Genomic DNA, 15,258 nt, shown 5'->3' on the forward strand with positions numbered 1-15,258 from the left:
TAAGGAACACTTGCAAAAAAGGCCGGGTTCTGAATTTATGAGTCAAAGCTACCGGGTAGGTCCTCAGTGACACACGAGGCGGAATCTGCTTTGTAAGTTTGTTCTGTTAGTCATCCACCTTTCACACTCCAAAGTGGAGGGAGGAGAAGGCCATTCAGAGTCCTCACGGCAAGGCCACCAGTCAGGTTGAAGACTTCTATTGTTAGAAACTAGTACATGGGGTCACACAGAAGTTCAAACATAAAGAGCAAGTCTACTCGTGCCCAGGATTAGTGCTGTAGTTAATGCCAATGATTAAAAACAGCATTCTACATGAAAAATTTAAATACAAATGAATGATCCATTAGTTATTTTGATTGGAAGTTTACAAGCATGTAACACAAGAAAGGTGCAGCATTCATCAGTTAAGCAATCCTTTAAAAACAAAAGCATGCTTAGAAGTACTCTTCATGTGTTTGATAAAAGAGGTTGGGGGCTGTCACACCGAGCAAATGGGAGGCCTCCCATCTCCATGTCACTCTCCAGCATGTCAACTAGGAAGAGGAATGGAGGCTGGGTTAGAGCAGGCAGACAAAGCAGGCAAGACACAGACAGCAAATCAAACCGTAACCACAATCTCTTTCTGAAATGAATGTATTAAACAAAAACATTGCAAACTTTAGTGCAAGGAGCAAGTGCACCAGCTGGAGAAGGTTAGGAAGGATTTGTGGGCACTAGTATTAAAGAAACACCAAGAAACATGCTGTGCATATTGGATTGTGCATTAACGGTTAGCTTAAACACAGAGAAACATCTGCAACCAAAAACAATACAAAAAACAGCACTGCAAACCTCAACAAAGTTAGCAGTCAGGGGTCAGGGACCTACCAACACAGAATTATCCAACAAGATCTCCTGCACAAAAAACAAATGACAGACCAGTCATGACAAAATCCAAAGATAAATATTAGGACGACTATGACAACAATCAGCTAAGCATTCAAATATAAAGGCTGAGAGTTATCCTTCAAATTGGCTTAGCTTCAATCTAAAAACATAGTTACAAACATTTTATTTTCTAACTTGATAAAATGAGAGTTGAGCTAAGATCTTGAAAATAGCTGAATTACAAATTTCAGGATGTAAAGGTATGAACCAGGCAAGGACTGAATGTCCACCTGACTAATGAGGTTTTCCCTGAAGCTCTTCTTATGCCTCAGATCCAAAGCAGGCCCAGTAGACATATCTGTGGGAGCAGCAAGCTGGGTTGTGCTTACACAGTTCACCTCAGCACACGTTATTTATAGATTTTTTGATTTTAAAACAGAGTGCTCAGAACTGCTAGTGTGGCTAAGTCCAAGTTCAGACAGAAGCGAGATAGTGTGCAGCTAGCAGGGCGCCTGTAGTGTATGATTACTGCCCAATGATGACATACAATTTCTTTACTTAGGGAAATACTGTAAAATACAATAAACTCAATCTATAAATTTAGAATTGCTAATCAAATTATTAAAATATTCTAGTATAATATAATGAAAACCATCTTAAAATGTGATTTCTATTTTAAATGTCACAGGCTCTATTTTTCATATGTAGTCTTTTTTTGGCATGAGAAAGGAAAAAGGTAATAAATGAGATCTTATTCGTCATGGATTAGTGGGTGTTAATCTTACTCTGTTTCTTAGTAAAGCGAGATCACATACCAGGCAGGGAGACGTACTCTCCATTTAAATACAGGAGCACAACTATTTTCTTAAAAGTCAGATCAACTTGCAATAGAATGGAATAGTTTTTTCAGTAACTGAGTTCTGCAAAAAATTCTTCAGATGTAGAAATTAATATCATAGGAGAAATTACCTTTGAGTGGTGAAGATAAAAATCTTTTCCCTTGCTGTTCCCTCTAACACATAACAGACTCACACCATAGCTAGCTATATCATCTTTTTAAAGTTTGAAATGGCAGTCAGCATCAACAATTAATATTAGGTATTGCTTAAGACATGTCAATGCTATTTCAATGTGTGGTCCATGTGTCACTACATCAGCATCCATGTAATCCTGGATTTAACAAATGATGTAGCCGAGCCTGGAAGAGGTTATGGGAGATCACCAACTAGGAAGTGACGAAAGCATGGCTACGATCAGGCCACAAAACTTCCAAGGGCAGTAATAAAATAAGGAAGAGGGCAATTGGGCAAGGAATTCAGGAGAGAGATTACACTAACCCACGACTATATTCAGTAAATTGCCTGATGCTGGTCCTCAGACTATCTTTTAAAGACTTATTTTAATGATACAAAAGATGGGATAATTTGACAGTTTTAGATGCATCTTTTAAGTTCTGAAATACTACATATTTTGCCTCAAGCTATAAAATTAAAGGACTTCCCATATGTTTGTCCAACAGGCTGTCACTGTGATATGTCACCTACAGCATCATTCATGCTGGAGAACGTCACAATCAAGTTAAAAACAAAACAGTAACAGACAACACCCTTCCAACAACAAAAAGAACCCACAAGTAACATTCTAGGCAGGTTTACAATTTTGTGTTGGCCCATGTTTGTAGATCTTCTGGAACTCAACTTTAGTGGCAAGTCTAGACAGGAAAATCATCACAGTGAAGACAGTTTATGAACCACCTGATGAGAACTTCTGGTCAGCTGGCTTTACTTGTCTACATTTGTTAGATACGTTAGAAAGACCCAGATATTGACGTGTTCCATACAAATGCTAAGGAACGGTATGTTCTCATTCTCTCTCTCTGTGGATTGTGTGTGGCCACCGCAGGAGCCGTGGCGGGCGTAAGATGGCTCCCAATGTCCTACTCTACTACTCTCTGCCTTGTTCCCTGGGAACTCACTGAACCTGGGGCTTGACGTGTCAGTGTCACTGGTGGCTGTGAGCCCCCAGGACCTGCTGTCTCTCCGCCCCAGCCACAGCCATGCTTGCATGTGGGCGCTGCGAGCTCAGCTCAGGTCCTCATGCTCACACAGCAGGCACTCTTACCCACTGAGCTGTCTCCAAACTCACTCATCCACCCGGGACGGAACTTCTGATGGACGTAATGAGAGCAGGAGGGCAAGGAGAACAGACAGGACACACAGAACACCTGCAGGTCCCCAGCACGTAGACAGAGACTTCCATAGTACAAGCACTCAGTAAGGTCTTGAGTCAGGAATAGATACGCCAGGATTTATGTTCAACGCTACTAGCAGGAAAATGAATCCATGTATGAGAGACTGAGAGGCTGATGTATGAAAGTGGTCCTTCCTCTTTCTAAAACAGACTACAATCATACATAGAGCTTACTTTGTACATAGTCTAGGAAATAATTAATTTGGAGTAAATTCAGGTCTCAGAAACTAGGAACACACTTCTGCTTTCATACTCACACAGAGGCAGCTGACCAGGCTAGACAGGTTGACATGTCGTGGAGCAAACATGTGAAGCTGCTGAAGGCAAGAGATGGCCTGAGCCTGGACCAGGCAGCCTGGGTTATCTTGCATCACTGCACAACCCAGCAGACAGGAAGTCCTTAAGGTGGACACGGAAGTATTGTTATCTGAAATTATTAAAAGCCAAAAGCTGAAGTCATTAAAAACCAGAGGCCTATAAAACCACTAGTCTTTAAACATATAGAAGGCTTTAAAGTTCATTAAAATTATTTCATAGATTTGTCAAGTAAAATTTCTACCACAAAAACAGAGACATGGACTGGGGCATGGGTCAGTGGCTAAGCATATGCTTAGCATGTGGGAGGCCTTTTGTATGACACACTCATGCGTGCGCGCATACACACGCATACACACGCATACACACACACACACACACACACACACACACACACACACACACACACACACACAGCAAGGGAAGAACAGTCAGGTGCCACACTGAGAGATTATCTTCTTCTTAAGACTTTTTAAAAAATGACTCTCTGCTTATTTTGTGTGTATCTATGTGGGTGGGTGAGCACAGAGTCGTGGGTGTGTGGAGGTCAGAGGACAACTTGGCAGGAGTTGGCTCTCTCTTCACCACACGGATCTTCATCACACAGGGCTCAAGCTAGGGGGTTTGGCAAAAAGTGCCTTTGTTTGCTGAGCCATCTCATCAGTCCAACTAGTTTGTTCTAAATGAAGTGCTTATTGGAAGAATCCAAAACTATTTACAGGTTTCAGTAAATATTCATGAAAAGTAAAATTTGGTGAAAAGTAGAATTAGAAACTGCCAATCAACTTAGCTCTGCTGGTATATAAATCAAAATATACCATGTGATGTGAAGAGGTTTGACTATTTGAAACTTTGGATTTATTTATTTCTTGGAGAGCAGAGTTCTTTATGCTACTATACTTTATGTCTGCCACTTTAATTATGTAGGCAAGTATTTTTAGGACAAATCCCATCTCTCTAATATGGCACTTTTATCTTTCCAAGGTAAGAGACTCCAGGCTGACTGAACTGAAACTTTCATTTAACAAGACATATGGAACACCTGCTACATGCTAAGCACAGAGACTAAGACATGAGCTTATTTCCATGTGTGTTTCCTTGTGTAAACACCACGAAAGCAGCCTCTGCATACCCTGTAGCTCTGGGCCTAACGTGGTAATCAGGGCGTTCAAGCAGCGGCCAAGACTCTGGTGAACTTCGGCGTGAGCTGGAGGCACACTTAATAACAGCATGGTAATGAGTGACAGGGTGGGCTCCACGTGGACGTGATAGAGTGCACCAGCAGAGTCAATGGTCAGAGAGAGAGAGTGAAGCGCCCAGGTCTGTGAAGACAAAAGGAAGTAAATATGTCACAGCTGCATCGCAAAACATAAAAGGCATTAAACTGGTCTTTGTTTAGCAAGTTAAAAACCAATGGAAATTAAGAAGTGGATACGTCTCTACTAATATGGAAAGAGAGTAAGTGAGCCCTACGAGTTTAAGAAAATCCTTAAAAAAAATTTATTTATTTTATATCATGTGTGTGAGTGTGTAACACAAACTGCTAAATGGTCTTATTAGTTAAAAAAAACCCGGAGGCAGATATTGGGGTGAAAGCTGAAAGATCAGAGAAGCAGAACAAGCCACAGCCAACCTCACCTCACCAACTCCACAGTTGATCCTGCTTCCACGAATCCTCAGACTGAAAGCCTCTGAGTCCTCACCCCACCCCTGAGGGTCTCAGTTGAACTGCTGCTTAGTTCCTGTCTCCTCACGACTTATAAACCGTTCTCCACCCACACTTCCTGGGATTAAAGGCATGTGTGTTTTCCAAGCAAAGGCATAGATCTCAAGTTCTGGGATTAAAGGCGTGTGCCACCACTGCCTGACTCTGTTCCCAGTGTGGCCTTGAACTCACAGAGATCCAGGTGGATCTCTGCCTCCCAAGAGATAGGATTAAGGGTGTGTGCCACCACTGTCTGATCTAGTGGCTGGCTCTGTCCTCTGATCCCCAGATAAGTTTATTAGGGTACACAATATATCACCACATGGGTGTTTTGTCTACATGCATGTATGTGGACCACATGCATGCCCGGTGACCACAGAGGCCAGAAGAAGAACTATAGTTACAGATGGTTGTGAGTGGTGGGAACTGAACCCAGATCCTCTGCAAGAAAAACAATTGCTCTTAACCACTGAGCCATCTCTCTAGTCAAGAAAATCCTTATCTTTAAATATCAAATATAAAACCAACTCAGACAATCATCAAATTAAGAATGATATATCTAAAGATAGCTGAGCAATAAGAATATCAAAGACAATGACACTTTGGCTAGCAGCTTGAATAAATCTAGTTTGTTTACTGTTCATATAAATAATAAAAATGAATGAAGAAAGTTGGACATCAGAATATACTCTGTATAATTCCATCGTGTAAAATATAAAAGACAATAAACTTAGTCTGTACTGTCTCCGGGTAGTAGTAATCTCTGTGGGGCGGACAGTTCACTCTAAGAGAGCATCAGCAGAGTGTCTAGGGTATGCCATGTTAGCTTCCTGATCCAGGTGCCTGTGATGGTTTTTCAGTCTATGCACTTTCTTTACAGACATGAACACTTAGAACAAGTGGAGTACCTTTACAAATAACAATTCACACTCTGGTTCAGGGGAACTGAAAGTGGTCTTGTCCTGCCAACTTCTGAAGTTGAATTATAAGGATGTAGGTACATGACAGGATTTCCCTACTTTTATGAATGCTTGACGTTCCATTATACAAAGTAAACAAAGAGTGCTGTTAGATGTGAACGAGACATTTCTCCCTCCATCATCACACCAAGTGGATGTGTATTTCTTACAAAACCTAAGTGCTACAAAATGAGCTTCTATCTGTTAGCTGGGAGATAAGAGCAACCCATCAAGACTCAGCTTCCTTTTGTGCTTGATAAAGATGTACCCCAGCAATGAGCTGTACACAGATGCACTCTAGTGATGAGCTGTACACAGATGCACTCTAGTGATGAGCTGCACACAGATGCACTCTAGTGATGAGCTGCACACAGATGCACTCTAGTGATGAGCTGTACACAGATGCACTCTAGCGATGAGCTGTACACAGATGCACTCTAGTGATGAGCTGTACACAGATGCACTCTAGCGATGAGCTGCACACAGATGCACTCTAGTGATGAGCTGCACACAGATGCACTCTAGTGATGAGCTGTACACAGATGCACTCTAGTGATGAGCTGTACACAGAGATGCACTCTAGTGATGAGCTGTACATAGCCCAAAGATGACCCAAGTTTGATGGCAACAGAAGTCACAGAAAAAGCATTTAATTTAATCAAGCCATATAAAATCAGTATAAAACTATGCAAATTAGAACAGATATTTTGAAAGTGAGAAGGAGATTCTAACAGATAAGACACACAATATTGTTAATTCTTCTTGTGGTAATACTAAGGATCGGATTTAGGACCTTACACATATTAGGCAGACACTCTGTGAATGGACAACACCTCTAAACCTTTCTTTTTTTACTTTTCCCCTTTGACTCAGGGTCTCCCCAAGTTGCTCAGGTTGGCCTTGAACTCACTCTGTAGCCCACACATGCCTTGAATCCATAATCCTTGAATCTACCTAAGCACCTGCTATCCAGCCTGGCCATTTGTGCTTTGGTGTTTTTAAGAGAGTCTTGCTGTCATGATGACCTTAAATTCTATATAGTCTAAGTTGGCCTGTAACTCATGATGAAGCACCAAGATCAGAGGTGCAATTGAAGATGGTTGAAGACCTGTATGTGGTAGCACACACCTGTAATTCCAGCACTGGAGGAGGCACGGAGGATCAGTTCAAGATCAGCTTTGGCCTCACAGGGAGTTTAAGGGTAGCCTGGGCTACATAGATGGCTGAAAAATGGAAAGTTTATAAGTCAATTCAGCTAAGCATTAAATGCTGTGGAGAATTCTACACAAAATATGGTAATTTAAGCATGGACGCTAACTAGAGTAGAGATGTTGAAACTTGATGAGATAGTTAAGTTGGACTTCCCATCCCTCCACGAGTCTCTCTAGGCAGTTAATTTTTACCGGGGAGGAAAAGACACTTTACCCCACCGGTAAGCTGCTCATTCTGCTGTAACAACCTTCATCCCATTCCTGCCAGCAACCTAATTGTTTCTGGGTCATGAAGAGGAAGATGAGGAAGAGGAGGGAGAAGAGGAAAGAAGAAGTGGAGGAAGAAAGGAGGAGGAGGACATGAGGAGTCGAGCTGGGCAGAGGAAGGAAAGCAGTGAGGGGTAGAGAAGTAAAGGAGATGAAGATGATCAACACACATTAAATCCCTGTGTGAAAACTGAAAGTGTCATAACAAAGCAATCGTGACATGTGATTAATACACAGCAACAGAAACTAGTGTTTGGACTCTCAGATAAGAGGAGGAAGAACAAAAGGGAGAGCTTGAAGAGAAGATAAGGGAAGGATGGAGGCAGGGCAGGCGGGTCACCTATAGAAGTCGGTTTTGGGGGACAGTAGCAGAGATGGCCTTGGGTCAGCTGGGAAGCTGCTTAGGAGGGCTATGGTGGTGCAGGAGGATCACGAGTTTGATGTCACCCTGGGCTACACAGTGAGACCACCTCAAAATAAGACAAAGTGAAATGAAACAAATGCTAGGGTGATGGCACAAGCCTGTCATCTCAGTTATTCAGGTGGCTCAGGCAGTCTGCGTAACAAGTTCAAGGCCAGGCTAGGGAACTTAGTGATTCCCTATCTAAAGGCAACAAGAGTCTGGGGATGTGAGTCATTGGTAGAGGACTTGGCTGCTGGCATATACAAGGCCCTGGGTTCAATTCCCCAGTCCTGAAAAAAAAAAAAAACCAAACTAAACTAAATCAACAAACCAAAAGAAGCCATGAGCAGCCTAATGAACTCTTCAGCAGAGAGGTTGCAAAATAAAACATTTTAGACAAATCTGGTTTCACATTCAGAAAGGTCTGGAAAGAAAGTAATTAAAAATTAGTAAGATTCTTTAGGGAGGCTACTATAAAAAATTAGGGGCATATGTACAAGCGGGAAGAGTTAAGGAAAATAAGTAAAATAGGAGAATACTTAGGAGGCTGAGGCAGCATAATAGATTCCAAGTTTTAGGCCGGCCAGAGCTATGTAGTAAGACTACTGTAAGAAAATAAAACAAACAAAAAACCCCAAGGATACATGAATGAAGTATGGTCTTAAAAGCAATCAAGCTGGGTGTGATCATGCACACCTTTAATCCTAGCACTTGGGAGGCAGAGGCAGGAAGATCTCCGAGTTCTAGGCAAACCTGGTCTACAGAGTGAGTTCCAGGACAGCCAGGGCTATACTGAGAAACCTTGCCTCAAAAAAAAAAAAAAAAAACCAACAAAACCAAACCAAAACAACAACAAAAACCAACCATTAGGGGAATAGAAATCACTCTAGATTTAATTAAAATGCCAGAGGAATGGTGAAATTGATAGAAATGGGTAACACACACAAATGTATGGCATACTGGTCAGAGTGGGTTTTCAGTCTCTAATCTGTTTTTTGTTTTTGCTTTTGAAATCTCATTCACAATTAGCTTCTCAGCTATGAAGAAATACTTAGCTTCTGAAAGCCTCAGATCCCCTCTGAGGACTTCCTGCCCTACATCATCAGGAGGACCAACTGTGCCAGTGTATTTGGAAGAACACTGAACTACACAGAGCCCAGTACCTAACAAGCTCAGATGCTTTAGTCTAATGAAAGAGTGGTCCATTTTTCAGAAAAAATACCGAAAGTGATTGACTTTAGGCACTCATGAGTATGAGTGGAAGAGAGATTTGAATTTTTAAAATCTATCAAACTTAACAACAGCTTCGACATTTAACATGGAGTATTAGTTGTTAGTGAATACAGAATCTGAATTATGGACAAGTCATAGATTTCAAGGAAGGTGTCACGTGAGGAGACTCACCTGCACATCAGGAGAAGTGCTGTCCTGAGACAAAGTATAAAGGACTCCAATGCAGGAACTCAAGTGCTGAGGACCTATGCCCCCTAAGTACCTATGCAGGGATCCCAGAGCCAGGGAGTGGCCTGTTCTGCTAACCACATCTCTTGCTGACTTCAACCTGCAATTATAGAAATAAAAATAAAAACAAGCACAAAAAAGATAAACCCCAACAAAACTCATCATGCAAGGGCCCAGTTTGTGAGGGCTGACCATCTAAGTCCAACCCTAGGATTCAACCTATAGAAGGAGAGGGTCTATTTCCATAAATTGTCTTCTGCGGTCCACCTGCATGCACATGCATGCTGTGGCACATGTGTACCCACACACAGACAGGAACACCCACATACATATATACACACCCTTGCATTTTCATTCACACACATACGTGAGTAACCACAAACATACATGTGCACCACTCACACATGTACAAATATATACAATAAATGAAAAATAAAAATATTTCAATACATGTAACTTGTTACATAGGCAAAACTTTTCATAAGAATAGTTAGAAAAGTAGAAAGGCATCTTTCTTGTGGTGGTCTGAAGGAAAATGGCCCCCAAAGGGAGTGGCACTATTAGGAGATGTGACCTTGGAGGAAGTGTGTCACTGTGGAGGCTTTGAAGTCTTATATCTCAAGTCACACCCAGTGAGAGAGACTACTTTCTGTTGCGTTTGAAAGATATAGGACTCTCAGCTACCTCCCCAGCACCATGTCTGCCTGAACACCATCATGTCCCACCATGATGATAATGGACTAAACCTCTGAACTGTAAGCCACCAAATTAAATGTTTTCCTTTATAAGAGTTGCTGTGGTCATGGTGTCTCTTCACAGCAATTGAAACCCTAAGACATTGCCTTTTCCTCTAAAAAAAATTAAGACAGGGTCTCAAGTGGGGCAGTGGTGGCCTATGTCTTTAATCCCAGCACTCAGGGTTAGCCTACAAGCTAGTTCCAGGACAGTCAAGGCTACATGAAGAAACCCTGTCTCAAAAAGCCAAAGAGAGAGAGAGAGAGAGACAGAGAGAGAGACAGAGAGAGACAGAGTGAGAGACAGACAGACAGAGAGACAGACAGAGACAGAGACAGAGACAGACAGACAGACAGAGGGGGGATGTCTCAGATCAGGCTGCCCTTGAACACACAGAGATCCACCTGCTTCTGCCTTTTAAGTGCTGAGATTAAAGGTGTGCACCACTACACCCCACCATTTTCTCACCATAACATTTCAGAGATATATGCTTACTATTCAGCACATATACTATAATGACATATATATATATATATATATATATATATATATATATATATATATATATATACACTCAAGGGGTCATGTCATCACTGCTGCACTTTACAGGTGAGTTCAAGAGGACAGTGGAGTCCCACAGAATAATACGGCAGTGAGATTCGAGCCAGGGCCAAAGTGCTCACATTATCATCACAATTAATAACCAATGTTTACAATAAACCATGAACTGCTTTGGAGACAGGGTCATATATGCTCAAGTCACACCCAGGCTGGGGCTGGTCTGAAAGGAAACCAGTGGCAACTTTGTTTCTGTTTCTTGAGGTTTATGAGTATGTGCTACCATACCAGGCATAATCATGAACTTTATTTATAATTGTTTTGGTATTATATTCTAAATTACACCCCTTTCTCTTGAACAGTCGTAAATAAATAGGACCATATTACTGACCTCTCTTCAGAAGAGTTTAAGACAACTGGCTGGAGGGATTGAGTGACTTTCCTAAGTTCCGGAGGTCTTGTGGTCTGCAGTCTACAGCTTTCCCTTCCTACAGACCGCTCTGCTATGTATCACATGTACTTTACCTGACAGAATTGTCTCACTGGCCTAGCATCTACTCATTGACTATATATGGCCAACTGTAACACCCATCTAACAGTGGTCAGTCTTCAGACCAACAGGGCTTCCTTCATCTAAAACACTCACACAGTCAACTTGCCTTTTTGAGTTAAATTATAGAACAACATTCTTACTAGTTCCATTAAACAGCAAACTATATCCCATTTTGTTAACAGCCCATGAACATTAAGAAATTCACTTACTTGTCAAAGCTAACTTGAGCTAATCCAGCAGTAAAAACTCCATCATCAACCACCTGGGCCAGTCTTGCCCATGCTTCTGAAGCGGCACATCTCAAAAGGGGGTTGGGACTTTCTAGGGCTCCCAACACTAATGTAAGGACAAGTCTTCTTACTTCTGGACTCAAACTTCGTTTAGAGCCAGCCATATACTAAAGTACATGAAAAACAATTAAAATGTACAATTACAGCACGTGTTCTGATCTAGTTTGGAATATATATTCTTCTCAATCAAGTATATTCATCACTTAAAAAAACTCAGAACACAGAAATCATTACTCACGATGTCCATAAAATGAACAACTAATGAACACTATCATGTTTTACTGAGGAACAGTAAGACATTATAAAGGCAGCAGCTGGATTTGGTCCATAGGCCCCAGCCCACCGATGCCTGTCCTAGGATATCAGGTTTAGTCTGCTACGGCATGGTACTAGGTCAAGGTCAGCTGCTAACAAGTTTTTTTTTTTTTTTTGGTTTTTCGAGACAGGGTTTCTCTGTGTAGCTTTGCGCCTTTACCTGGGACTCACTTGGTAGCCCAGGCTGGCCTCGAACTCACAGAGATCCGCCTGGCTCTGCCTCCCGAGTGCTGGGATTAAAGGCGTGCGCCACCACCGCCCGGCTAACAAGTTTTATATGGAGAAAAAATAAAGGACACCTCTCAGTCCTAAGACATTTTCATCAGAGATTAAGAAAAATGAGTAATAAATTTCTCTAGAAGCATCAGCATAAAACCTACTTAGTTACAAACTTAATTTCAAAATAGCAAGTAAATATTAATTTAAGCAAAATTACCTTCAATAAATTAGAAACAGCAGCAACAACGTGCAACTGAACCGTTTGCTGACGAGCTCCTTTGGTGTGCTTTACGCTGTTCAAAAGCTGATCCAGTATCAGAAACCTGGAATCAGAAGCCACGAGAGTTAAAGGAAGCTAAGACTGGACGGTCCGTCAGTCAGCCAGCTGTGGAGCAGTCCAACACCTCTGCTGATTCTCCTGTTACACTACCAAAGGGAGAGACTGGTACCCAACACCTTGAGACATTTTAAGAAAAAGAGACACACCATAACCAACAGAACAGAATTTTTACTAAGGGCCATTACAGCAGCAGGGAAGAAAGCATTGTTTTATGAAAAAAAAAATGACAACTGTCTGTCCTAGAGGTTTTTCCTTGGGAAAATTCTGTAGTAGAATATTATTTTAAGGTCTGTTACTTTTGTTTACGTTGCATTTGTTTAACTCTGTGAAGCTGTGTTATTGCGCCTGTCTAAAACACCTGATGGTCTAATAAAGAACTGGCCAATAGCAAGGCAGGAGAAAGGATAGGTGGGGCTGGCAGCCAGAGAGGATATATAGAAGGAGAACTCAAATCAAAGTGGGATTTGAGATCTAGGATGAAGAAGTCAGAGAAGGAGGAGGACTCCAGGGGCCAGCCACCCAGCTACACAGCAAGCCACTGAGCAGAGTAACATACAGAAATAAGAGAAGGGGAAAAGCCCAGAGGCAAAAGGTAGACAGGATAATTTGCCGGGCGGTGGTGGCGCACGCCTTTAATCCCAGCACTTGGGAGGCAGAGGCAGGAGGATCTCTGTGAGTTCGAGGCCAGCCTGGGCTACAAAGTGAGTTCCAGGAAAGGCGTAAAACTACACAGAGAAACCCTGTCTCGAAAAACCAAAAAACAAACAAACAAACAAACAAACAAAAAGGTAGACAGGATAATTTAAGAAAAGCTGGCTAGGAACTAAGCCAAGCTAAGGCCGGGCATTCAAAAGTGATAATAAGCCTCCATGTGTGGATTTATTTGGGAGCTGGGTGGCAGGTCCCACTTCCAAAAAAGAGCAAAAACCCCCAACAACAAAATTCAGCTACTTCAGTACCGGCAATTTATATCAAATTTTTTGCCCAGTTCTTATAACTTCCAGTCTATTTTTCCTGAAACATGGGAAAGACACTCTTTAAAAATGGTAGTCCTTAACATTTTCAAACTCACATTTTATGTTCCTTAAGTTATTGGAGGCAGCTGCAATTGTGAGAACACATCCCAGGAGCGAGTGCTCCACGGTTGCGTGGAAGGGGTTTGTGGTCCCTAGCTTAGAGCCTAGGCGAAGTGGGAACTACTGGGGCTTTTCTGGGTCACTGGGTGTCTCCACTAAGAGGACTGGGGACCTGGGTCTCCATGTCCTTTGCTTCCTGGCTGTGAGGTAGGTGGTTCTGCCCTGGCAGGCAGTCCCAATGTGGCACGTACCCACTGACTCAACCACTCACTGAAATTGAAACCTCTGAATTGTGAGCAAAAATAAATGTTTCTTTCTTATAAACTGATTGTCACAGGTATTTATCAGACTGACAGAAAGCTGACAAACGGAATACTATTATTTGAGAATATCCTAATTCACATATTCAATGTTGACAATTACACAAAAATTTGTAATATATGACCTCTTTAATATTACAGAATTTGGCTTCTCACAAAGTAGCTTCCATAAACCAGGCAGAGAGGCACAAAGCCTGCAATCCTAATAGTCAGGAGGATGAGACAGGAGGATCCTGAGTTTGAGGCCAGCCTGGGCTGGGTAGTGAGTTCAAGGCATTCTATTTTTTGCCATTTAAAAACAGAGGTTTTGGGCTGGAGAGATGGCTCAGAGGTTAAGAGCACTGACTGATCTTCCAGAGGTCCTGAGTTCAATTCCCAGCAACCACATGGTGGCTCACAACCACCTGTATCAAGATCTAGTGCCTTCTTCTGGCCTGCGGTCATACATGCTGTATACATAATAAAAATAAATAAATCTTAAAATATATATATATATATATATATATATATATATATATATATATAAATAAAAACAGAGGTTTTAATTCCTTCTGTTGAAATTCAAGACACTTACCTGTGAGACAAACCACATCACCATCCTATCAATTTCCCCCTAAGATACCGCTCCTGAGGTCACTACTTCCTCTCTCCCTGTAAACTAAGAAAGTACAAACAACACTAGCGAGTATTTGGTGGGCTGTGAACTAGGGGCAGCAGCAGCACCTTGAAATACCCTGTGTTAGGTGTGTGCCAGGTAGGGAGATGCACCCATCACACCAGCACCAAACAACAGCTGCACAGTACACAGCGGGGGTGGGGGACGCAGATGGGCACCCTTGACGTGACCCCGGCACACTCCCAATGTCCCCGAGCGCTGAATCAGATCTCTAACATTTACAATTTATTTATGTGTGTGTGTGTGTCGGGGTGTCAGGGACAAGTTTATGGGGCTAATTCTCTCCTCCTTCCTTAAGAGCTTTTTCTTCCCATGTATTTGCTTACGAGGGAGTACATGTGTATGTCACAGCGTGTGCACAGTCAGAGAAACACCCTTCAGCTCTCTTCCACCTTAACATGAATCCCAGGGATGGCACTCAGGTTGTCAGCATGGCAGCAAGGGCCACCTTGCAGGCCAGATCTCTACCACAGTGTTGAGGCCACAAGGCTGAAAGTTTTGTCCAGTAGCAATTTTGTTACCAAAGCAAAGGAGATGTGGGTGTTGCTCCTTTGGGCTTTTAAGCCCAACAGTGCAAGAAGTTGGAAGGACAAAGAAGGTATAATAAAAATGGCAGGTCACCAAGGGTTGAGAGAATCTCACTACTCCAAAGTTCACTTACAACCCAGCAGCTAGAGAAGTTATCACTGAGGTTTCAAAATCTTTGTTTTCATTTTTAATCCCCCACTCCATGATTAT

General features: G+C 42.1%; 1 protein-coding gene across 3 annotated transcripts in view; it reads right to left on the reverse strand.

The window, feature by feature from the left end:
• Positions 1–15,258, reverse strand: part of Heatr5a (HEAT repeat containing 5A) — a 119,621-nt gene that overhangs the window by 40,907 nt on the left and 63,456 nt on the right. For 2 of the 3 annotated variants that reach the window (XM_052738499.1, XM_052738500.1), the window contains exons 17-22: positions 12,326–12,431; positions 11,494–11,681; positions 9,382–9,538; positions 4,565–4,754; positions 3,375–3,544; positions 868–894 (exon numbers count right to left, since the gene is read on the reverse strand). In XM_052738499.1, the coding sequence (XP_052594459.1) occupies positions 868–894; positions 3,375–3,544; positions 4,565–4,754; positions 9,382–9,538; positions 11,494–11,681; positions 12,326–12,431 (838 nt within the window). The remainder of the gene's footprint in view (positions 1–867; positions 895–3,374; positions 3,545–4,564; positions 4,755–9,381; positions 9,539–11,493; positions 11,682–12,325; positions 12,432–15,258) is intronic. The other variant, XM_052738501.1, reaches the window with a different exon arrangement.

This window comes from Peromyscus californicus, unplaced genomic scaffold (genome assembly GCF_007827085.1).
Source record: "Peromyscus californicus insignis strain IS unplaced genomic scaffold, ASM782708v3 Scaffold_15__1_contigs__length_86483966, whole genome shotgun sequence".
In the NCBI taxonomy this organism is placed as follows: domain Eukaryota; kingdom Metazoa; phylum Chordata; class Mammalia; order Rodentia; family Cricetidae; genus Peromyscus; species Peromyscus californicus.